General features: G+C 44.8%; 1 protein-coding gene across 1 annotated transcript in view; it reads right to left on the reverse strand.

Annotated features, from left to right (window-relative positions):
- TSPOAP1 (TSPO associated protein 1) overlaps positions 1–26,113 on the reverse strand; it is a 1,024,985-nt gene that overhangs the window by 427,048 nt on the left and 571,824 nt on the right. Inside the window, exon 17 of the mRNA XM_029613537.1 lies at positions 16,160–16,269. Coding sequence (XP_029469397.1) covers positions 16,160–16,269 — 110 coding nt within the window. The remainder of the gene's footprint in view (positions 1–16,159; positions 16,270–26,113) is intronic.

A 26,113-nucleotide genomic window follows, 5' to 3' on the forward strand; every position in this document is an offset into this window, starting at 1 on the left:
TTCTGCAACATAAAATCTAAGAAATGTTTATGTCGAGCATAAGTCAGAAAGTGGTTAGCTGGTATATTATACTTATTCTGAAACATTTGAAATCCAATGGGCGAGCCTTGGTGTAAGCAGCAATCAATACGCAAAACCCCAAAGGCTTTACACCTCTGAAATGTAAGCGAATGTAACCCAAGTGAGAAGGTGGTATTATGGAAAAGATGAGTACGAAAAAAATATGCATGAGTGCCCACTAGCTTGTGTTTCCATTGAGACCAAACTCTCAGTGTGGTATGCAAGGCAAATGGAAAACAGACTATCGGTTGCCATGAGGGTTTTGGTTCCCAAGGAAGGGCAGATAATGGCATAGCACTTACCATCGCTTGCTCAAGAAGAACCCACTGTGGAACAGAGGCTTTTCGGTGCATATCAATCATGGCACGGAGCTGGGAGGCCGCGAAGTACCACCCCAAATGGGGTGAACTAACAATCCTTCTCTCAAGCATGGCTGAAAAAGAGTCAGTCTGGCAACTCGTGGAGGATATTTATGCCAAATAAAGTCGAAAATCAATTTTTGCCATGATTGCAATATTGCCGCCATGAGAAAGATAGGGAAAGTGGGAAAAAGTAAAGAAAATAGAGTAAAACATTCATTTTAAACGCAAGTTTGTTTACCATAAACTGTGTTTCCATAGATAGCAGGATGAATTAGCCATGCTGTCATGGGATCTGTCAATCAGATCCGGGAGGCGGAGCTTTACAAAGCAGAGATTTAGATTTTAGCTCTCTGCGGCTGCACATGTGTTCCCGCGCAGGAAAGTAACAGATTCTCCTCAGTCTGTGATTAAGCTGTAGTGTAGTCGAAGAGACGGTGATTGCCAGGGAGGAGGGTGGGTCAGCATGGCTAATTCATCCTGCTATCCACGGAAACACCGTTTACAGTAAGCAAACTTGCTATTTCCCCGTCAATAGCAGGGCTGAATTAGCCATGCTGTCATGGGAGTCCCAAGCTCCCGATCACGTTGTTTATGGTATATATGTTTGTACGTGATCCTGAACAGTGTGGCATTCGTGTACAAGAAGATAGAGATTAAGATAGAGATTGGTAGATTGTGTGTCCAATCTTTGCATCAGCTGCTGCTTGTTGATCAAGGCAGCAGTGCGATGTGAAGGTATGGAGCGATGACCATATAGCTGCCTTACAAATGTCTATGGGTTGTACATGTTTAAGGTGTGCCAAGGAGGCCACCACTGCTCTAACTTGGTGAGCCTTGGAACAGAATGTAGCTGTAAGTTCTGTTTGTCGTAGCAGAATTTGATGAACTGTGCTATCCACTGGTAGTCCAGGCGCTTTCGGGTCGAAAGAGACAAAGAGCTGAGAAACACGGGAGTCTGAGTTTGTTCTTTCTTTGTAGTATGCTAAAGCTCTTTTGCAATCTAGTGTATGCAGTAGTTTTCCCCTGTCATTTGCATGAGGTTTAGAGAAAACGATGGGTAGTTCTATGTTCTGAATGAGATAGAATTGAGAAACCACTTTTGGTAGAAAGGATGGGTGAGTTCGGAGAACCACTTTCTCATAATGAAACTGTAAATACAGATAATAGTTGACCAAGGCCTGTAATTCACTGACCCATCGTGCTGATGTTTCTGCAACCAGTAACACCACTTTCCATGTGAGGTATTTAATATGTGCTGAGTCCATGGGCTCAAACGGGGAAAGCATAAGCTGTTCAAGAACTATGTTGAGGTTCCACGGAACTGGAGGTTTGGAGATTGGAGGACGAAGGTGAGTTAACCCCTTAATGAAACAAGATAGTAAGGGGTGATTGGAAATAGGAATATTGTTAAGTGGTCTGTATGCCGCTATGGCACTGAGATGAACCCTAATAGATGATGTTGCAAGACCAGCTGTGTACAGTGTATGTAGATAATCCATGAGTAAGTCAGCTGAACAGTCTAATGGTGGTACACTGTTAGAAGTGCACAAGGCCGAGTATCTTTTCCATTTGTAGCTATAGTTTTTCCTTGTTGAGAGTTTCCTGGATTCCAACAAAATGGATTGTGCCGAAGTGAAAACTCCCTGTTCTGTTAAAAGGAGCCTCTCAATCTCCATGCTGTCAAATGGAGAGATGAGTGTAGTGGGTGCAGAAGCGTTCCCTGATCTTGGAAGAGAAGATCTGGGCGATTCGGTAACCGAATGGGGTCCTTGATGGACAGTCAGAGAAGGAAACTGTACCACGGTTGCCTTGGCCAGGCTGGAGCTATAAGTATCAGTTGAGCCTCATCTGCTATGCACATTTGAAGTGTTCATGTTATGAGTGGTATGGGGGAAAGGCATACAGGAGGCCAGTCGTCCATGGAATGAGGAAGGCATCCTGGGCGTTCCTGAATTGACTTGGTGTTATCGAGCAGAAGTTGGGAACCTGAGCGTTGATCTCTGTTGCAAAGAGATCCATCATAGGCATCCCCCATTGCCTGAAGATTTCTTGGGCTACCACCGAATTGAGTGTCCATTCGTGAGGATGAAAGATGCGACTTAGCCTGTCCGCTCTTGTATTTGCTACTCCTGGTAGATAAGTTGCTTGCAGATGTATGCAATGTTGGTGAGCATGTTTGAAGATTGTCAGGGTCTCCTTGCAAAGGGCCCATGAACCGGACCCTCCTTGCTTGTTGATATAAAACACTGCCACTTGATTGTCTGTTTATATCATGACCCTGCGGCCCTTTAAGTGATCTTGAAACACTTGTAACGCATTTCAAATTGCTCTGAGCTCCAATAAATTTATCTGTAGGTTCTGCTCGGAGATTGTCCATAACCCTTGGGTTTCGTAAATCTTGAGATGCGTCTCGCAAGGGATGGGGAGCACATCTGTGGTTAAGACTGCATTGTGAGGTGGAGGATTGAATAATGCTCCTTTGGATAGGGTGGAGTCTTGGAGCCACCATGTTATGTCCTGTTTCATCTCGAAGGTCAACGATAACTTCTGTGTCTACAGTTGTGAGTGTTGTTTCCATTGGCGTTTTAGTCCCCACTGCAGGCGTCTCATGTGTAGCCTGGTGTTGGGCACTGTGAAGATAGCCGCTGCCATGTGGCCGAGAACTACCAAAATTTGTATCGCCGACGGCCTTTGAGTGTTGTTCAACGAGTAGAGAAGTTGACGTATTTGTATTATTCTTTCTGTTGGGAGATATGCCCGTTTGCGAACAGTGTCCAGGCCTGCTCCTATGAACTGTAGTCGTTGTGTTGGTTGGAGATGTGATTTCTGAAAATTGATCACTAGTCCCAATTCCTGTAAGCAATCTCCTCCCCCAGTTGTGGTTGGAAGCTTTGACTCTTTAGATTGGAAAGGTGAGGTAGTATGGGTTTTGTGGTAAATTGGAGTTGATAGCCATGTCATACTATCTCTAAAACCCATTGATCGGTTGTTATTCTCTCCCAGGCTGCCAGGCATGAATGAATTCTGCCAGGTGGTGCTTGATGTAGTGGTGGTGGCTGGGTTATTAAAAAGACGGCGTTGATTTTACTGCAGCAGCCGGTTGTTGTGTCTGCTGTCTCTGGTTACGTGGCTTACCCCTACGTTGAATCGTGTTGGTTTGTTGCGGCGGAGGACACTGGTAAGATGGATACGTCTGTGTACGAAAGGATTGATAGGACCTGTAAGGTCTACGGTTATAGAATTGTCGATGTGTAGATCCCACATAACGACGCGTGGTCGAGTAGTGAGATTGTGACGTTAAGGATTGAACTGCTAGAGCTTCCTCCTTTAATTTCCCAACTGATTCTTGAAACCGTTCTCCGAACAGGTTGTCTCCTGTACACGGGAGGTTCATTAGTTTCTCGTGGAATCTTCTCACATTGTACTAGAGTGCAACCATGCCATCCTACGGGCTGCAATGGCTGTTGCAGTCGCGCTGGAAGATGTTTCAAATGCCTCATATATCGACCATAGGAGGTGTCAAGAACACTCCTCCATGTCATGAAGAGGTGGAGGAATTGAATCTGCCGTCGAGGAAAGCATACCCTTTGTGGCTTGTATGCACTTATATAGGTATTGTACTATGTAAAACTGGCGTTCAATGGGCGTTCAACATTGAGTTGTGATATATCTTCCTGCCAAAGTTATCTAAACACCGGTTGTCCTTTCCCAGTGGATATGAGGTATGCGACTTTGATTTTTTGAATCTCTGCATTGCAGATTCTACCACAATTGAAGCATGTGGTAGTTGTGGTATAGAGTAAGGCGATGTTTTTCGCATACGGAATTTTATATCCGTTTTCTTGGAAACCGCTGATAGAGAGTAAGGTGTTTCCCACGACTTCTGTAAGACAGTATGTAATAATTCGTGTGGTGGGAGAGATGTTGGTTCTCCCGGAGTATCGAAAAATTTTAGGAGACCAAAGGTTTCTGATCTAGTGTCTGTCTCATTTTGGACCTCCACATGTAGTATCGTGCCCAATTTTTAAAAAGATTTCGGGTATGTCAGGTCCTCTGGAGGGGAATACGGTTCCTGTGGATCTGATGGGAATCCAGTGGATGATAATGGGGATGTTTGCGGAGACAGAGAATCTATAGGGGTATCTTGTTGTTGAATTGATGAAATTGGTCGTTTTGTCATTGGGGATGCTGGAGGCTCCACAGACAGTTCTCTGGAAGGATTTATACTGTGTTCCGGGGAACTTGCTGAGAGTTCGTTAGACATCTTAATGGATGATTGAAGAGTTTCGTAAAACCCCGCCAATGACTGGGATAATTGAAAAAATGCCTCTTTTGTTTGAGGAGGCATTGTTGAACGACCAGATTGTTTTGGTAGTTCACCTGTTTTAGGTGGTACCGGATTAATTTTAGGGGAAGCCGTTGGTTCCTTATCTTGTCCTCTGGGGTCCTAACAGAATTATCCGAGGACATAAATGAAGCAGAGGAAGTGATATGTATTACTTGTCTACGAGATAAGGAATCTGCACTTTGTGGGTGAGAGGACCTAGAAGTAGAAGGGCTCACTGCCCATGTATCTCTTGTCTTCACAGCTTTTTGATGTGAGTGACGTGATTGCCTATGGTGATGTCGTGACGATGATCCTGTGTAGGTTCTATCTCCCACCGGTGATGGTCTGATATGTTTTCATTTCACCTCTGTAGAATTAGAGTCTGAAGAGGTGGAATGAGGTACATCTGGAGACTGATGTCTCCGTTTTACCCCATGTGGTATTGAAAGATATGCTTGCTTGCTTGGACCTTTGTAGTCCACTGTGCAGTGATCTGTGTGCTGTCAAGTGCGCTGTCTTCGGCGCCATGTGCGCCGATGTTACTTGTAGGTTGTGCAAATATGTCGACTTGTGCGCACATGTCGACTTGTGCCCACAAGTCGACGTCGTGCGCGCAGATGGTTTCGGTGCCGTTGTTTCCGGCGTCGAGCGCGCAGACGTCTTCTTTGAGATACATGTTCAGTTCTCTTAAATCCAGGATAAGCCAAACGTCACCTGATTTCTTTGGTATCAGGAAGCATCTCAAGTAAAAACCTTTGTTCTTTACCATCGTTGGAACTGAGGTTACCTCTGTAGCTGCTCCCTGACAAATGGGTTGGAAGAATCGACAATCTGTTTGTACCATACAGGAAGGAGACTGTGTTTTGCAAATCAAGACATGAGGGCTCATGTCTTGATTTGCACTAGGATTTATATGTCGAAGGAGATTCTACTGATGGAAGCGAGAAGATGAGAACAATTCCTCACTATGGTGTTTAGAGAGCAGTGACCATTTACTTTTTGAAGGTTCTGGGCCACTGACAAGAAGGGGTTGACTTTGCATCTGAAGATGCATTGTCTATAAATTTGAACTGGTGATATTTGATAGCTTTTGGGGACATTCTTCCATAGGCTTTACAGTTTGCATCATAGGACAGATCTAAGCAACAAAGGCGTGGTTGTGGAGGTCTACTGTTGCCATTTTATGGCTACATTTTGGGCAGCATTTAAAGGATAGCCTCACTATTCAGAAAAATGTTTTTGGTGGGAATGAGGATAAGGGGGGGGGGGAGAGAGAACAGGAAAGAAATTAAATAGATAAAAGGTAAACAAAAACTGAAGAGATAACAAGCAAAAAAAACCCAAAACATACTGCAATCAAATTAGGAGAGTGCAGAGAAACATCCTTTTGTGTCAGCTGAAGAAATCCAATTAGGAGACTTGTGTGGAGTGTCCATGCTCAGGGGGTTATTTTCTTTGAGCTTAGAGAAGCATGTCCGTGTCTGCGCCATGAGATGACATTAACCCACTTGTATGGCTGATGTGTCTGACTTGTCCATGGAAAAACATCTTTCCTTTGCTCTGCCACACTAAGTATCTAACCAGTGTGTAATCAAAAATCAAAAGCTTTGTCAAAAGATCTGATAAAAAACATAAAACTCCTTCTGCTAGGGAAATCTATTACCAAAGTGTAATATAAGTGGACCCTTGTTGCTGTGGTGTGGTTAGCATAGCTTAGGGAGCTACCATATTTTTCGCACTATAAGACTCATCTAGGGTTTAGAGGAGGAAAATAAGGGAAAAAAAATTCTGTCCCCATGGCAGGCTCCGTACGGGACTCTCCCTGGTGGCCATCTGTGGGATATTTTTTCGGTTTTGTTTTTTATTGTAAAGGCAGAGAACATCCACACAAGTACTCACACTCACTGGTTTTTTCTCCCTCACATACATAGGCTCTTCCCCCCCCCCCCCCCACACACACACACACTCACTGGCTCTCCCTCACATATACACATACCCACAGACACTCACACACTCAGACTCTCTCCCTCATACACATAGCTCTCTCACACTCACTGACTCTCTCTCCTTCACATATACATACACACACAGGCTGCTCTCCCCTCACCCCACTCAGACTCACTCAGACTCTAGGGCTCCTCTGTTGCGGACGGGAAGGAAGATGCTCGTACATTTGCCCGACAGGACTTGGATATCCTGCTGGCTCTCTACTTACAAGACGTATTGTCTTCTGCAGGCAGAGCTTGAGCTCCCTGCCGGTCTGCTGTTCCCGAGGTGCATCTTCTTCTGTTGGCTGGGCTCCTGCCGGCCTGCTGCTCCTGAGGCATTTCTTCCTCTCTGTTCAGGCTGTGAAAACCATCCTTACTATGAAGGTTGGCATGGTGCAGGTCAAACATCAGCTGTTTGAACCGCGTGGACTATGGAGGCCCCTCCAGATCAAACAGCTGACATTTGACCTGCGCCACCATGCTGACTGGTCTGAGTTGGGAGGAGAAGGGGGATGGCGCGCAAGAGGGAGAGATACTGCATTCGCTCCATAAGACGCGTACACATTTTCCTCCCACGTTTGGGGGAAATAAAAAGTGCGACTTATGGAGTGAAAAATACGGTACTTCCCTAGACCCACACTGACAGCTGGCAGATGTACACTGGAACGAGACTGGTCAGGAGCTTTACCTTTACCAGCCCCTTTTCCCACAGGCTGAGCCCTTGGGTTCCGGGGGCCAGCAGGACTTAGGTGGAAGTCTCTCATGGTATACCATGATAGCAAGTCCAGGTCCAGGCAAGGGTCAGTGGCAAGTGGCAAGTGAGAATAGTCAAGGTCCAGGCGAAGGTCAGTGGTAGGTGACATGGAAGAATAGCCAAGGTCCAGGCAAGGGTCAGATCCAGAAGTTAGTCTGGAGGAGAGACAGGAGCGAGGCAAGAGGGGGATGAGGAAGGGCAGGCTGCAGAGATGAGGCAAGACTGGGCTGGACAAGATGAGGCAAGGCTTGGGCAGGAGAGACAAGGCAAGGAAATCAGGACACTGGTAACACACTGCGAAAGCAGACGACCTGCTGCTGTGACCTGATCCCACGCCATTTAAATGGTTCTGGAGGTCTGAAGTCATCAGAGCATGCCTCAAGCTGTTTACCGCCTTGGGGCCTAGATAGTGTGCCGATGTGCTCATGCCCAGCCCAATGGTAGCATTCTGGCTGATGAGCAAGAGTTCTAGTGGCGTCCTACCCTTGGTGTTAGGGGTGAGTGTGGCCAGTTGTGGGGCAGACCAGTGATGCCCAAGTGATGCTCATGTGGTGATAAGCCTAGTGGTTAGAACAGTAGGCTACGAACCAGGAGACCAGGGTTGAGTCCTGCTATCGCTCCTTGTGACCTTGGGCAAGTCACTTTACCCTCCATTGCCTCAGGTACAAAGATTGTATGCCCTCTGAGGATAGGGAAATACCTACAGTACCTGAATGTAATCCACTTTGAGGCGCTGAAAAAAGTGCAAAAAGCGGAATATATATCTAAATAAACACAAAGCATTAACCTGGCATATTTAGAGGAAAATAAAGATTCAATTCCTATTGAAATCCTGGGCTAATATGAACACAAACCAGATTCTTAGTATTATAGGAGAAAAGAGATGGGATTCTTAGGATATCATGGTTCACTTGGAGATCCATAATCAGACTAGAAACAGAGGCAGTGTACTAAATAGGGATTTTAAGAATTAAAGGGTGAGCCTTAGACATCTAAGTTATTACTTGATCAAGAAAAAGAGAAAATAAAAGCTAAATATCAAATTTCAATACATGGCTCAAAAGCTGGTGTAAATAGAAAGATGCGCTACGTGGGACTGCTGACGTGGTGTTGTCCTGATTTGTGTTTTTTTGAGTGTGGCAAGTTCGAGTATGAGTTCCACTGGATAGTGAAGTTTTAGCTATATGCAGTTATTCTCTTTACATTGTACCGGTAATCTGAAGAAGAATTAAATGAAGATGATCTACATTTGATAAAGAGTGGGGTGAGAGTCGTATTTCCCCTGAAGAAGCCCTTTGTGCGAGGGTGATAGAGAATTCTTTGTTGGGAACAGGAACGTCAGACATTACGAGGGTTGTTATACATTTGTCTGCTTTTTATATCAGCTATGGACTTTTATAGAAGAAAGTGGAAGAATTGAGAAGTCTTCATCTTCTGAAACATTTGTGGTGGTAAACTTTTAAAAAAGAAATTTACTAAGTAGAGAAGATCCTAGTCTAATGGACATTACCCCATTTTTCAGTATTTCCTGACGCTTTCCAGCATTCATGTTCGTATTCCTATATAGAAACATAGAAATAACGGCAGAAGACGACCAAACGGAACATCCAGTCTGCCCAGCAAGCTTTCACACTTTTTTTTCCCTCATACTTATCTGTTACACTTGGCCCCCATCAGCAACCCCATGGTTCCAGTTTCCCTACACCCCTGCCATCAATGTAGAGAGTAGCGCTGGAGCTGCATCCAAGCGAAGCATCCAGCTCAATTGGTCAGGGGTAGCAACTGCTGCAATAAGCAAGTTACTCCCATGCTTGTTTACCTAGCCTGTGCCATTCAGTCCTTGTTGTTGTCTGAATATAATTCATCTTTTCTTTATTCCCCCTGCCATTGAATCAGTGCATTGCGCTGGATATGTATTCCCAGTGAAGTATCAGGCTTAATTGATTCAGGGTAGAAACCGCCATAACAAGCAAGCTACTCCCATAATTATTTGTTTGCCCAGACTATGTAATTCATTCCTTGTTGGTTGTTGCCTGAATATAAATCCTCTTTCCCCCCTGCCGTTGAAGCAGAGAGCTATGCTGGATATGCACTGAAAATGAAGTATCAGTCTTTCCCCCCTGCCGTTGAAGGAGAGAGCTATGCAGGATATGCATTGAAGTGAAGTATCAGACTTATTTAGTTTGGGGTAGCAACCGCCGCAACAAGCAAGCTACTCCCTGGCTTTTTTGTGAATGCAAATCCTTTTTTTCCATATTTCCTCTTGCCGTTGAAGCATAGAGCAATGCTGGAGTTGCATTGACAGTGAGTATGTTTATTGAATAAGGGTATTAATCTCCAGGTAGTAGCCGTAATTCCCGCAAACTACTCCCCATGCCTCCTCTCTTCATTCACATCCTTTAGACTTTATGGATCCACAGTATTTATTCCCACGCTCCTTTGAAGTCCTTCACAGTTATGGTCTTCACCACTTCCTCCGGAAGGGCGTTCCAGGCATCCACCACCCTCTCCGTGAAGAAATACTTCCTGACATTGGTTCTGAGTCTTCCTCCCAGGAGTTTCAAATCGTGACCCCTGGTTCTGTTGATTTTTTTCTAATGGAAAAGGTTTGTCATTGTCTTTAGATAATTAAAACCTTTCAAGTATCTGAAAGTCTGTATCATATCACCTCTTCTCCTCCTTTCCTCCAGGGTGTACATATTTAGATTCTTCAATCTCTCCTCGTAAGTCATTCGATGAAGACCCTCCACCTTTTTGATCATCCCTCTCTGAACCGCTTCCATCCTGTCTCTGTCCCTTCGGAGATACGGTCTCCAGAACTGAGCACAGTACTCTAGGTGAGGCCTCACCAAGGACCTGTACAAGGGGATAATCACTTCCCTTTTCTTGCTCGATATCCCTCTCTCTATGCAGCCCAGCATCCTTCTGGCTTTAGCTATCGCCTTGTCACACTGTTTCGCTGACTTCAGATTAGACACTATCAACCCAAGGTATCTCTCCTGCTCTGTGCACACCAGCCCCTCCCCCCCCCCCCCCCCAACATCGAATACTGTTCTTTCGGATTTCCGCACCCCATATGTATGACACTTGCACTTCTTGGCACTGAATCTCAGCTGCCATATCTTCGACCACTCTTCCAGCTTCCTTAAATCCTATCTCATACTCTCCACTCCTTCCAGCAGATCTTAGTGTCATCTGCAAAAAGACAAACCTTACCTTCTATCCCGTCTGCAATGTCGCTCATAAAGATATTGAACAGGACCGGTCCCAAACACCACTCCGCTTAACCACTGCTCTCTCTTCAAAGTAAGTTCTATTTACTGTCACACATTGTCTTCTGTCGGTCAACCAGTTTGCAATCCAGGCCACCACCTTGGCACTCACTCCTAAGCTTCTCATTTTATTCACCAGCCTCCTGTTCGGGACAGTAATCAAAAGCTTTGCTAAAATCCAAGTAGATGACATCGAGCGCTCTTCCTTGATCCAATTCCTTAGTCGCCCAATCAAAAAAAGTAGATCAGATTTGTCTGACAGCACCTTCCCTTGGTGAAACCATGCTGCCTCTGGTCCATCAATTCTGCTGCTTGTAGATAGTTCACAATTCTTTCCTTCAGCAGTGACTCCAATATCTTTCCCACCACCGAGGTGAGGCTAACCGGCCTGTAGTTTCCAGCCTGTCTGCTCCCGCTCTTGTGAAGTGGGGCCACCACCGCTCTTCTCCAATCACTCGGCACCACTTCTGTTTTGAGGGAGCTATTGAACAGGTCATACAATGGAGCCGCCAGCACATCTCTGAGCTGCCTCAGTATCCTGGGATGAACCTCATCAGGCCCCATGGCTTTGTCCACCTTCAGTTTTCCTAGCTCTTCCCATACATTCTCTTCCATAAACGGAGTTTCATCCATTCCGCTTCCCTCCAGTTTCTTGTTGACTAATGTCGGTTCTTCTCCAGGGTCTTCTTTAGGGAATACCAAACTGAAGTATTAGTTTAATAATTCAGCCATTTCTTCATCTGTCTCCACCCATTGATCTTTTTCACCTTTCAATTTTAATATACCACTTTGAACTTTTCTCTTTTCACTGATGTATCTGAAAAATGGTTTGTCTCCTTGCTTTACCTCTTTGGCAATCCTTTCTTCCGCTTGACTTTTTGCCTTCTTGATTATTTTCTTCGTCTCCCTCAGTTCCACTAGATATTCTTCCTTGTGTTCTTCTCTTTGGGATTCTTTATATTTCTTGAACGCTGTTCTTTTAGCTTTTATTTTGTCAGCCACCTCCTTTGAGAACCAGATAGGTCTCATTTTTATCTTGCTTTTCTTTACTTTTCTAACATATAGATTAGTTGCCTTTGCAGTTGCTCCTTTTAGTTTGGTCCACTGTTCCACATCTCTCCCGTTCTCTCAGCCTTCCAGTTCTTCCTCCAGGTACTTCCCCATTTCATCAAAGTCCGTGTTTTTGAACTGCAAAAATCGAGTCTTCGTGCTACTTCTCCGTATCCTATTTGATATATGAAACCATACTGTATGATGATCACTGGTGCTGAGGTGGGCACCCACCTGGACATTAGAGACGTTATCTCCATTAGTGAGAACCAAGTCAAGTATAGCTCCCTCCCTTATGCGTTCCATTACCATTTGTTTGAACAGAGCCCCTTCCTTGCAGGGCATCCCACTATCTCTCTACTGCTGTTAGATTCTGCAGAAGGGATTCTCCAGTCTACATCCGGCAGATGAAAATCTCCAATAATCACTTCTCCCTTCTTTCCCATCTTTTGTATGTCTTCAACTAGAGCTTTGTCAAGCTCTTCCATTTGATTTGGAGGCCTGTAAACCACTCCAATAGAAACGGAAGCCCCATCATCTTTTTTTAGGTCAGCCCATAGTGCTTCTTCTTTGCCCCATCTTCTTTGCAGCTCAGACGCTTGGATATTGTTTCTGACAAAGAGCCACTCCTCCCCCTTTCCTGTCCTCTCTGTCCTTCCTTAATAAGTTATAGCCTGGTATTGCCGTATCCCAATCATGAGATTCCGTGAACCACATCTCCTTATCAGCAACAATGTCAAAGTCCGCCTCTATCATTAGGGCTTGCAGATCTGGGATTTTATTGACTAAACTACGAGCATTTGTGCTCATAGCTTTCCAGCTTTTCTCATTCTGGTTACAGCTTTTCTTGGATTCCTTTAGTGTCTTATTTAGTTGAATTTTCTTATCCACTTCACCCTTTTCCTTTGCATTTTTATTTGTATTTCGGGGGTGACATTTCTGTATGCATTGGGTTTCTTCTTTCTTTTCGGATATCACTTCAATCTCTTTCGCAAGATCTTCAATAACTAATACAGAGAAGGCTTTTTGCACTTTTCTAACTTGATACAGTGTGTCTCCGCATCACAGGTCTGATTCTACCAGAGCCCACTGTAATTCTGTCTTTTGAGTTCCTTAATGCTCTATGTGAGTGAGGAGGTAATCTTGTGGGCTGAACAGCTGTCAAGAATGGGCGTCTGTGGGTCACAGGTCTTATCCTGCCTGAGCCCACTGTAAACCCCTTTTGTTTTGACTTTTGGTTTTTATGTGATAATATGGGATTAACTCCTGAATTATATAAAGTGGGTGAAACTTTCTTTATTGCTTCCAATTCAGCTGTATCTTCAGCCAGCTCTTTTTTCAAGGAAGACAGTTCTGAGCAATTAGTGCAAGCCCTAAGTTTCCAGATGATTTCCCTGAGAATAAATGCTCCACAATGGTTACATTGGATAGTCCTCATTTTGTTAAATTTATCTGATGGATAACACCTAAGGAACAACCAAATTACCAATTTATCTTGTTGCCAATTATGTATTTAAGGCAGACTATATCAGAACAACCAACCTAGGGGTGGGTGAGTAGGTAGAGGGGTAGGGTGGGAGGGAAGTAAACAGTTAACAGAAATAGAAAAATTAAAAGCTTTGTAAAAAGGCTTAAAATAATTCTTAGCTCTGCCAAGTAAGTTGGACTGCAACCTCTCCCTTCTCTTTCTCTTTATGTATTGGTTTTATATGGAGGTGTAGGGTGGTATGAATGACTATGGATGTGTTGGGGTTATAGCTTATTTTTAAATTGGGATAACTTTACCAGTGATGTAATTATAGGATATTTATAAAATTGTATTTTATCTTTTTGAAAAATAAAGTTATTGTAAATTGTAAATTATTATTTCATTATTGCTCTATACGGTATAGTATTTTTCCCTTATTTTGGTGTTTCACATAAATAGAAGGATTTCAGACATAATGAAGACTAGAGCCATGCATGGAATAATAGGACTATACTGTAGTGATAGCCTATATCTTTCTGTGGCAGGAAAACAGATCCTAGGTGAGATATTCAGATCACACATTGACAAGTATTTAAACTAGAGGAGGGGGAATGATTGTCGGAAACAGATACAGGCTGTCATGCCAGGTGAAATAATGAAGATTGTGAAGAAAGTTATAAAAGTGAGTTTGCCAGGCTACCCCCTGAGCAACAGGGTAGCTAAAGGGAGCAGGTATGAGGGTAGAGCACAGACAAAGCAAGGAGAAATTGCTGGAAGGCTATGAGCACAAATCATAGGCAACAGAATGGGGTGGACTGCAGGGTCATGACCCCACCAAAATGTGGACTGGAAAGCATACAGTGTAAGGGTCAGCAACACCTCCCCGTTCTCACAATCTCCTCCTGTTACCTGAGGGCGTGCTCTGAGCCTCCCCCTTCAATGCAGCTTGTTTGTGGTGGAAATTACATTTTATAGACGTAACTTTTGTTTTGAGCAAGCTTAAAACGGAGCATCTCCACATTTAGGGGCAGATCTTAAAACATGCACGCGGGCGTAGATTTGTTCGCGCAACCACGCGCAAACAAATCTACGCTCTATTTTATAACATGCGCACGCAGCTGCACGCATGTTATAAAATCAAGGGTCGGTGCGCGCAACGGGTGCACAATTGTGCAACTTGCGCGGCCCGAGCTGCGCAGCCTTCCTCCGTTCCCTCCGCCTTCCCCCACCTTGCCCTATCTAACCCTCCCCCCAGCCCTACCTAAATCCCCCCCCCCTTTTGTCGTCAAAGTTACGCCTGCCCGCTGCCGGCTCGCCCGCTATGCCGGAGGACTCGGGAACGCCCCCGGACCACCCATTTTTGAAAGCCCCGGAAATATACGCGCATCCCGGGGCTTGTGCTCGCCGCCGAGCCTATGCAACATAGGCTCGATGCGCGCCAGGGTATGTTTTCGGGGGTTACACGCGTAACCTTTGAAAATCTACCCCTTAGTCCTTTGCCAGCATCCTGGACCCACCTCTTCATTTTGTTGCTCCTGGTACCTGCCTTCCTTCCATGATCTGCCTTTTCTTTCAGCCACCTGGCCTGCCCTCCCTTAACACCACCGCCCACTGACATCGGACCTGTCTTCCCCTTCCCTTAGTTCCCACCTCTGCAGACCTGCTGTATTTTGATGCTGCTGTTATTGCAGACATCCAAACTGCCCTCCCTTTGCCACCCCTGTTGCGGCTGCTGGACCTGCATTTCCACTGCTGCTGCTGAGTGCTTCTAGGAAATGTAGGGAGGCAGCTTCATAAGAAAGTTTCTGGGGAGCAATGGAAGAGCTAGAGACCTGAAGAGCAGGAGGGTGACACAGCAAGAAGAGTGTGTGAGAGTAGGAAGAAGAGAGAAGGTGGGAGCAAGGGTGGAAAGAAAAGGGGGCTGAGGGAAAGAAGAGCAAGAGGGGTGGGAATAGGGAGAGGGAGGAAAGGATGAGGAGAGCGGTGGGTACTGAAATGGGAGAGGAGAGAGTTGGAAGCTGGGGGAAGGGACTGGTTGCGGGGAGAGAGCAGGAGACAAAGGGGTAGGAAGAAAGTGGCTACAGAAACAAGCCCTACTGCAGCACTCAATTACTGCATTAAGGGGTCGATGCAATACAGTGCGCTCAGCCAAGCACACTGTATAACCCGCAATTGGACACGGGTTGTATAGGCGCTAACTAATCCCCTTATGCATTAAGGGGATTAGCGCCTCTACAACACGCGTCCAACTTGGAGTGAATCTAATAGCGCTCATCACATGCAAATGCATATGAATGAGGCTATTAGCTATTCACTCCCAAAGCAAAAAAAAAAAAAGTGTGTTCAGGATGCACATTTTAGCAATCAGAAATTAATGCCTGCCTGGAGCAGGCGTTAATGCCTGTCTGGAGCAGGCGTTAATTGCTGAGCGCTCCTAAAATTAGTACAATATTAGTACGATATTAGTGCGATATTAAGTAGAAGGAAAATCTTTCACAAATTTTTTTTTTTTTTTTTTAAAGTTAAAAAAAAAAAAGTGCTGGCAGTCCGGTGCAGGAAACGGACGCTCAATTGACAAGCATCCGTTCCTGAACCCCCCTGGCTGTGTGCCGTTTAGTAAAACATATCGGCGTCTGTTTTCCTAACTGGCGGATGGACGACGCTCTGAGGCTCTCATTAGCAAGGAGGTGCTAGGGGCACGCAAGCAACCCTAGCACCTCCTTGCTAATGCGACCCCTAACTTAAATATTGCATGGCGCTCCCTGGGGGTGCTTTCTGCATATAAATATTGCATTGGCCCCTTAGTGATTACCTCATTAACCCATCCACATTTTAAATCACTTTAGTAAATAAGACCTATGTGTGTTCCATTACTCACCTTCATAAAAGCCATCATCATCCATCTCCCCATAGATATAAATATATTCTCCTGCTGTCAGTGGAAGTTCAGCTTCAGGATTCTCATTTGGGCCATCAAATGGATTATAGCTGTGAAAATAAGAACTTACCTATAAATAACATTATACTGCTATATGATTACATTATTGCTTTAAACCCAATACTCTGAAAAGCAGTCTATTAAATATCTGATTAAAATGAAAATTATCAAGTGTTTGCTTGAATATAACTGATTTAACAGCAGAGTAGCAAGTATAGCTTTATATTGCGACTAACCAGTTTTTCTTATATAGATTGGTTTGTGGCCCAAAGATCTTGCAGCTTTACCTGTAATTAACTTCCACCGATTAACTCAACTTTGAGACTTTAAACAAGAGAACAAAGAATGAGATTTATAGTAGACCGTTTAGAATTACAGAAACCTGTATTGACAGTAAACACCAAAACATTCATTTAGGGGCCGATGCAATAAAAGTGTGTCGAAAGCGAGCACTCAGTGTTGAGTGCCTGATTTTCTAATGCACGCCCAGGCACCTCTCCTAAGTGCACAATGCAATATTTAAATGAGGGGTTGTGCTGCCAAGGAGATACTAAGGTCGATTGCGCATCCCTAGCGCCTCTTTGGCAGTGGGCGCTCAGGAGAGGTCAACTGCCGCGGGTTAGAAAATGAACACTCCATTTTAAGAGCATCTGTTTTCCTAACCCATGCACAGCCATGGGTTAGGAAGAAGATACTCAGTTAACAAGCGTCTGTTTCCCTAACTTGACCACTGGCACTAATTTTTTTTAACTTTTGGTTCCTTCAACTTAATATCGCCACGATATTAAGTCAGAGAAACTGCCAGATACTGGATGATATATCTCTTGACATCCAGGGGTCTACACAGACAATACTCCTCTGCGGCTTCCTCTCTGTCCAGGGACAGCAGAGAGATGGACTCATTCAAGTGAAACTTAGTGACCACCTTCGGTAAAAAGGAAGGAACAGTACGCAGTCGTACTGCCCCTGGAGTCAACTGGAGGAAGCGCTTCCAGAAAGAAAAGGCCTGCAGCTCGGAAACTCTCCGCGCAGTACAAATTGCCACAAGAAACACTTTTTTCAAGGTCAGTAACTGTAAGGGCAGGCTACATGTTGGCCTAAACGTAGGTCCCACTAAAAAATTCAAGACCAAATTCAGACTCCATTGGGTACTGAAAATCATAAGGGAGAACGAAGATGTTTCACTCCTTTCAGGAAATGGACCACAACAGGATGAGCTGACAAGGAACCACCATTCACCTGACCCCTGAAACAGGCGAGAGCCGCGACTTGTACCACCCAGCTGAACTCCTGCAACAGGGAAATCACCCTGCGAGTCACCAGGCAGCTCTCTTCCAGTGATTTGGCATGAAAGTAGAGTTGCTTACCTGTAACAGATGTTCTCCCAGGACAGCAGGATGTTAGTCCTCACACATGGGTGACATGATCAAATGGAGCCCTGTCACGGAATACTTATGTCAAAGTTTCTAGAACTTTGACTGGCACACTGAGCATGCCACCAACCCTGTGGCCACACGGGGTCCCCCTTCAGTCTCATTTGTAGCAAAAGTATGAGCGAAAAATAAAATAAAGCGTCGGCAAACCCAACTCCGCTGGGTGGTGGGTGGGTTTCGTGAGGACTAACATCCTGCTGTCCTGGGAGAACACCTATTACAAGGTAAGCAACTCTGCTTTCTCCCAGGACAAGCAGGATGGTAGTCCTCACATATGGGTGATTAGCAAGCTACAGGCTGACTCATATTATAACAGGCCAATAGCAGACAACTCGTGCGGAGGCACAATAATTGGTGTGCTATTGGTAAAGATGAGGCAGCCTGACATCACAGCAGGTGGTTGTGGAAGGAGTTGGAGATTATCGTGGAAGAAAGCTTTCAAGACAGGTTGGTCAAAGGCAGAGTCTTGACAGACTTTCATTGATAAGTAGAAGGGGGCTGCGAATGTGTGAAGATAGCTACAAGTCGCAGCCTAGGAAATAGCGGCCATTGGTACTGAACGATAGTGTGGTACCGATGTTGTCATTGCTGTTATAGAATGTGCCTGTACTCACACCTAGAGAGGAAGGCCTGGTGCGTCATAGCAGAATTCGATATAGTCTGCTAGTCAGTTGGAGAGAGTCTGTTTGCCCACTTGAACTCGCAGCTTGTCTTTTGTCAAAGAAGGAAAGGGTTAGGTGTAATTCCTATGGAGTGTAGTGTGGTCTAGATAGAATGCAAGTGCACTCTTACAGTCCAGGGAGTGGAAAACCCTCTCACCCTGGTGAGAGAGAGGCATTGGGAAAAAGTGGGCAGAGTATATTCCGAGTAAGGTGAGAGGCTGCGACTACCTTAAGAAGAATATGAGGGTGAGTACGTAGGACCACTTGGTCACGGAGGAACGCAGTCGGGTGAGTATGCATCAAGGGTGTGTAACTCACTGACCCTGTTGGCAGAAGTGATGACTACGGGGGACTATGAGGGAAAGAAGTTCCCAAGCCAGACTGTTAAGTTATAGGAACGTAAAGGCTCGAACGGGGAACGTATGAGTCTTGTAAGCACTAAATGTAGGCCCCATTCCGTAACCAGTGAACATAGAGGCGGCTTAATCAGTGGATAACCCATGGTAAGCTGACTCAGAAGGGGTTGAACCGTTAATCGGGCATCCCCACTCCCAAGTGGTACGCCGAATTGGAACCAAGGTGTACCCATGAGGTGGATGTCTGGGGACCAGAATCTGAGGGTTTGTTAGAAAGCGTAATAGAAAAGGAGTGGTGTAGAAAAAGGGGCTAATACCCTTTTGTATGAGCCATGTGGTAAATCATGCCATTTCGAATGGTAAGATTTAAGTGTGGAAGGCTGTTGTGATGCTACCAGTACCTGAGAACATCAGTGAATCTGTGATATGAGACTGACCTGTGAGCAGGCGAATTGGTTACTGGAGTGATAGGTTGAGAAGTATGGGAAAGCATAATTGTCGTGGTCAGGTTGTGGGTCTGAGAAACAGTGAACCCCGTCCTGTTGTAGCATAATGAGAGTTATGGCTATGAGAGGCATCAAAAGAGCCACATATAAGAGGCCTTTTTTGCAGAGCGAGCAAAGGCATCCATGGGAATGCATTCCAACACATGTGTAGGGAGGAGAACCTGTCCATTGTATAGTTTGATTCGGACCAAGAGGGCAAGGTCGGTTAATCTCAGTGCTAGAAGATTTTGCTCGTTACATATGTAGTCAGAGACCATTCGAGAGGATGGAAACATCAATGGAGAAGGTCTGCTAGTGCGTTCGGTAAGTTTGTTAGATAAGTGACCCGGGAATGCATGGAGCATGCAAGGGCCGAAGGCTAGAGCTGCGCAGCTTCCTGGCAGAGTAGCTAAGAGGTTGTGTGTGCTTGTGTGTTGGAATACCACATTGCCACTATGCTGTCTGATTGCAGAGGCAGTATTTCAAGGCATAAAAAGCATGACTCATGGTTTGAAGCTCCAGAAAGTTGATGTGAAACTCTGTATGGAGCGGAATAGACGCATATTGGGTTGGGAAGATGTGGATTCTAACTCTTCAACCCTAAATAAATGAGACTGTGACCAGGACCATCTGAGGATTTGGTTCTAGATCGGTAATATGGATCAGAACAAAAGCGGTTGAACAGCTTAGAGCAACTGATATTTGAAAATCCACTGAATCTTACTCATAGCCAATCTGGGCATATGAGTGGATAGTGAAAAAACCCCATGGCCCATCAATGAAAGAATTGAGGGTCTGAGGCTAAGTTGCATGCGCGCAGAGATGTGTAGAAATTTGACAGGATTTCTGCGTGGTTGTTGGGCAGGAAGATAGTTGCGACTGTAGTGTCCAGAACTGCTCCATATGGGATTTATGGTAGTTAAACAGAAATTCCAGGTAGTAGATTTATAGTGAGTCATGGAGAATTTAGAGCTCCTTGCTTGGATTGACTCCTTTTTTAGGTAGCTGTCCATGCAAGGAAAAGTGTGAATGATGTTTTGCTCCTAGAAAAACCAGTCACTGCTAGGCATTTGGTGAAATGCACAAGTTGTCGAAGCTAGTGCAAACAGCAGAACTTGGCATTGGAATGTTGTTGACTTACTATGAAGCACATAGAAAGACTAGAGGACAGAGGCAACCCACTTACTGCGGGGTAAGGGAAGCACAGTGACAAGACACACCATTTTACCTGTCCCTTCTGAAGAAAGTTGTTTATATTTCTGAGGTCCAGGATGGGTGGAGAGCATCTGCTTTCTATTGAAAGAAGGAATAGTGGGATTAAAAACTCCCCCCTGCCTTGTAGCATCCGGGGGACTGTATCCCAAGGCCTGGTACTAAATGGGATGGCTGCTCTGATATCCGGCAAGGTTGAGAGACCAGGAGGCGGTCCAACTGGCACAGCTGATGTAATCTGGATATCAGCTGGTCTCCCGCGGGAGCGGTAAAAGTCTTACTCGCATCGCTGTCTGCTGTGCAAGAAAACGTCGAGAGCTGTCGCCAGGTCTCGAGGTGGGCTTGCAATTGAGGCAATGTCTGCTGGATCTTGTGTCCAGCAGATCAGCTAATGTATCTGGGACTTCAGGACGTAATTAGGAACCAGAAGCCAGAGTATTATCGAGTACGGAGTCCCGTTGCTGGCAACGGGAGGACATCTCGATGCAATCCCAAATTATTAGTAGAGAGGTTCTCTTGGTGTTGTGTCAAACATAGCTGGCAATAGCGATATGTGACACTAATACGGTTCTTGGAGGAGAATACCACCTAGAACCTTCCGAAACCATGTAGCCAATTTAGCGACCAGGTCTCAATGGGATTGTTGCTGAAGCGAGATTAGAGTACTTACCGTCCTTCATGGTGGATTGCAGGAGGAAGAGTCAGTGAACCTTGATGGCTCCATGGATTTTGGGAGGCATCGAGGACAGCCTGAGGGACGCAAATTTCCGGCTCAGCTCTGTAAACTGGTATGGTAGCGCAGCTACAGAGGAGACAGGCTAGGCGTTATTGGTGCTTCCACAATATTTTGTGGTGGCTCAGTACCCGGCACCGGTGTTGGTGGGGAATGCCTCGGCGCCTCGGAGCACAGGACTCATGAACCTGGGTCCGCTTCGCAACTGGCTCAATGGACATTGACGCCGGTGCAGAATAAGTATCCCTCGGAGCTCGGCCCGGTCATTCTCCAGCACAGAGTAAGATGCCACCGATGTCCTGGATTGCATCGATGGTGGACGGTCACCGTGCCTGTGACGATGATTGCCATGGTGCTTGGCCCGGTCTTTCCCCAGCGCAGAGGTGGATGCCCTTGCTGTCTCGGATGGTGAGTGGTGACGGACTGTCACCATGCCTGCACTGCTCCTGGCACTGTCTAGCACCCTAGGATGATACCGGGCTTTGGTTAAGAACCCGAAGTATGGAGCATTTTGTTTAGTCGAGGGCATTGCGTTTAGGTGCTCCGGTAGTATTGACGATATCGATGGAAGCATCGATGGCACGAGCGGAGCACCGATAACAGCGACGTAGTTATCGACGACAGCACCGACGGAAATGCCGCCGCCGGCATCGACCTGGCCATTGATGGCATCTATGTGGGCATCGATGGAATTCATGGAGGGATCAGTGCATTGATGGAAAAACCAATGGCACTGACAAAATCGATGCAGGCATCAATGGCATTGATGGGGGCACCGACGGCATCGATGGAGGCATGGATGGGATGAGAGCATCGATGGCCTCGACAGCGGCCCTGGCAGCAACAGTAACCATGGACATCCCTATCCCTCTAGCCCCAATAACCCGGTGGAGGATCGCAGGAGGACACTCACAGGCTTTTTGGAGCTAACTGAGGATAAAAACATAGGGAGAAGGGAGGCTGTAATTCGGTTGGTAAGCCGGGGAAACTGTTAGTGAGGTGACAGGAACAGATCGAAAAACAGGTATAGTACTCACCGAGCGTCGATTAAATGTACACGAAGGGAGACCCATGTAGGGAAAAATTATTTGTGAAGTAAAACTTCAAGTGTTTCCGTGAGGAAAAGTTGTGAGAAATTTTTCACAAAGCTCCTGAAAGCGATGCTAACTGCAGCGTGGAAAAAAGAAGACTGAAGGGAGACCCTTGTGGACACAGGGATAATGGCAAGCTGGGCATGCTCAGTGCACTCAGTGTGCCAGTCAAAGTTTTCTAGAAACTTTGACAAAGTTTTCCATGATAGGGCTCCATCCAGTGACATCACCCATATGTGAGGACTACCATCCTGCTTGTCCTGGGAGAAACTATCTTCCAAACACTATATCCACTGATACATTTATGAAACAATGTATTTTGACAGGTATCTACTGATTGACATGGGTAGCTTCATAAATCTCTACCACAGATATTTTTCCTCAGGTTCACTGCTGGCCAAGCACCCTAGGCTGTCCAGGATTAGGGTGAGCCATAGGAAGGGGTGCAGCCAGATATGGGAAGGCTGGAGATGCTCCCTTGGATGACAAGCTAGACAGACTGCGTCCCCCTCCAATGATGCAACCACAGTCTAGCGGCTGTGTAGGAGCAACTACAGGTTCCTATCACTACAGTGCTAAGATGCAGCATTAATGTCCCACTCTCTGGTGATGCGAGCTGGTACCCCAGGTGGTCATCCTCCTCTTCTGAAAGCCCTGCATTCACTCTTTTAACCTACCATATTTCCCTGAAAAAAAGACTGGGTCTTATATTAATTTTTGCTCTCCAAAAGACGCATTAGGGCTTATTTTCAGGGGATGTCAATTTTTCATGTACAACAATCTTCCCTTCTCCCTTTTTCCAGCCCCCGTGGGCCAATGGGAAGCCTCCTTTCTTCCTGCCCCCAATGCCCAAAGGGAATCCTCTTTCATTCTGCCTGTCCTTGTGCAGGCCAATCGGAAGCCTCCTCCCTTCTACCTGCCAGTGGGAGTAGGAAGAAGGGAGTAAGCCTTTGATTGGCCGGTGAGGCAGACATCGCAGAGCCCAGGGGTGGGGTGGAAGGAATGGCAGTGTCGAACTCCGATGAAACAAGGCTGCCACGGAAGCTCATTCCCATGGTGGCGAAGAGGAGACCCGACCCCGACCAAGCAGGGCTGCCATGGGAGCCCATCCCTGTGGCAGTGAAAAAGAAGGCCCGCTGGAGTAAAGCCATGGCGGAAATAGAGTCCATCCCTGCAGCGAAGGAAAAAGAGGTTTGGCGGTGAGAGCTGGTGTGTGTGGATGTGAATGGGTGCCTGGGTGAAAGCTTGTGTGTGTGGACGTTTACCTTTTGTCCAAAGGCGCCCGCTTGGGTATTTACAAATACTTAAGTATTAATGTCAATAATATTTATTTATATATTAATATTATTTTATAATTCAATACGTCCGTCGTGTTTTGCAATGGATGTACTAAATGCATCCGTCTGGCAGACGATCTTAACTGGGGCTTATTTTCCGGTTAGGTCTTATTTTCGGGGAAATACGGTATAATGTCATCACAATCCTTGTAGAGTGCGCTTTCAGAAACCCTGGGGATGAAAAGCCCCTCAATTTATAGTGCTCAAATATATCATTCTTTAGTCATCTAGACATTGACTTAAATGCTGCCTTACCTTTTGTGTCCCCCAAACCCAAAAATCTAGTTTGACTTTTGGAAAGAACTGACCAATTGAAATAAAAGTTTTATATATATATATATACATACACATCAGATTATTGATGCATCTAGTGGGTTGTGTTTTATAAAGATTTTTTTTATATATCTTAACATTCAGAGAGTGCAAACTTCTTCAGCTGAGGCTTATAGACAGCGCATTTTGCTGATTCAAATGAAACGTTTAGTTTACCTTAGGTACCAAACTAAGAATCATTCGTATAACTATTTATCCACCAAAAAAATGAAGACAAATTGTTATAAGAAAAATCATCTTCAATAGTTTAAAAAAAAAAATGAAAGATGCCAAAGCCAGAGGCTCAAAGGTAGTTTCACTACTGCCATCAGAACTAAATTCAAACCCTTACTGGGAAACAGATGACAAAATCTGATTTCACAGTTTTGCTTTCTTCAAAATTCTGACAAATACCTTAATTAACTAAAAACTCTCTTTTCCTGACAAAGCTGCTACTTGCACCGGTCACTTAAATGCTTTCAAGCCTTTTTCAATTCCAGTAAACAAAAAATTCCCAAAACAGATTTCATGGTGATCTTATGGGTAAAAATACTCTGTACTCAATGCCAGGAAACAAATTCGGTCCAAATAACATAAAACTCTTTGCGGAAGTCTCTTGAGCCCGGCAAACCTTCTACTGCTCTAACCAAATAGTCTCTCTCTTTCAAGGAAACCCTTTCAATTTGCAAATCATCAGACAATGAGATTCAAGGTTCAGAAGAAAGATAACTCGTAAACTATATCAGAGGAAATCTAATTCTCTGCCAAAGCCATCTCTGCTAGACTTGAAAACCACGACCTTCTTAGTCAATAAGGCACTATGAGAATCTACTCTGCCAAATTATGTTTTACTTTATCTCCTTTCTTATTTATTTTATTTTTAATTTTTATATACCAACATTCTTGTATAATATACAAATCATACCGGTTTACATTAAAACAGGAGATGCAGGGAAAAAAGTTACCTTTGTCAAATACATTTAACATTAATAATGAAAATTGTTAACAAGGGATACAACTATGAAAAAAGAGAAAGGTAAACAAAAGTGGAAGAAACATAGAAGTTAAAAAGAAAAAAAACAAAAAAAGGTAGCACCAAGGGTTGCACGAAGGGGTGCACAAAGGGGAGTGCCCCTTTGTCGCGCCCCTTCGACGCGCGACGCCAGGTGGAATGGCGCCGTTTACCGGCTCGATGCTGGGCTGGATGACATCACAAGGGGGCGGGTCTCATGCTCACTGTTTTTCTTCATAGCGATCTCCATTCACATTTTAAAGCTGATTTTTTTCTTTTTTTTTTTTTTTTTTTTTAGCTTTTCTCTTCAGTGAAGAACTCTGAAACATGTCTATGGCCACCACCCCCCAGATTCATGAATCTGCTGAAAAAATATCTGGTAACTTATGTAGAGCAGAAACACAATACTTCCATAGTCTTGTTACTTGTGGTATCAGTCAAATTTAGTGCTGTGTACCCTCCACTATACTTTGTCCACACAGTATAGTCATAACTTAGAATGGCATATTTATATAAAAGTTTACCACAATATGGGAAAGTCCAAAGACAAACAAGTCACCAGTTAAATATTTTTTTTTTAGATTTTTCTTTACAGTTAAGAGTCAAATGCATGTGAGATCTCAGACATATATCAGCATGAAAATGTACATGTCCCATCACCCTGCTGAGCCCATGCAAAGGTTCTTGATAAAGTTATTATGTGGAACAAAATCACACACTCGGCACCCAAAACTACTGGTGTTTTGGCATGAATGAAGCCTATCTTAGGTCTCACAGGAGAGTGTGACTCAAAGAGGAGAGAAATAAAAAACAGCTTTATAAAACACAACCCACTAGATGCATCAATAAAGCAATCTTATAAAATTAAAGCAGACAAATGTCTTAAGCCACTGGAAAAAAATGGCAGGTCAAATCCTGTTTAATAACTCACTACAAAAGAGACCAATCAGAACAAACTCCTGTTGGTGATATAAAAACAAATTTCAGCTAATTGCAAAGTGTCAGAATTCCTAACATCAAGCTGGAGAATTCAAAGGTGTTGTGAAACCAAGATACAAATGCTAACAGACAATGAAAGACTGTCTAATTGACCTTGTTGGTGCCAAAAGACTGCACAGTATTAAGGGTGAAAATCAATTTCTGTTTGCATTGTAATGAATATAATTGCTTCCAAGTATACTCTGTAGGGTTTGTCAATAACAGTGAATTTTAAAACCTCAAACACATGCTGCAGCAGTGGGCAAATGTTCCACTAAGGGGG

This window comes from Rhinatrema bivittatum, chromosome 8, assembly GCF_901001135.1.
Source record: "Rhinatrema bivittatum chromosome 8, aRhiBiv1.1, whole genome shotgun sequence".
In the NCBI taxonomy this organism is placed as follows: Eukaryota; Metazoa; Chordata; class Amphibia; order Gymnophiona; family Rhinatrematidae; genus Rhinatrema; species Rhinatrema bivittatum.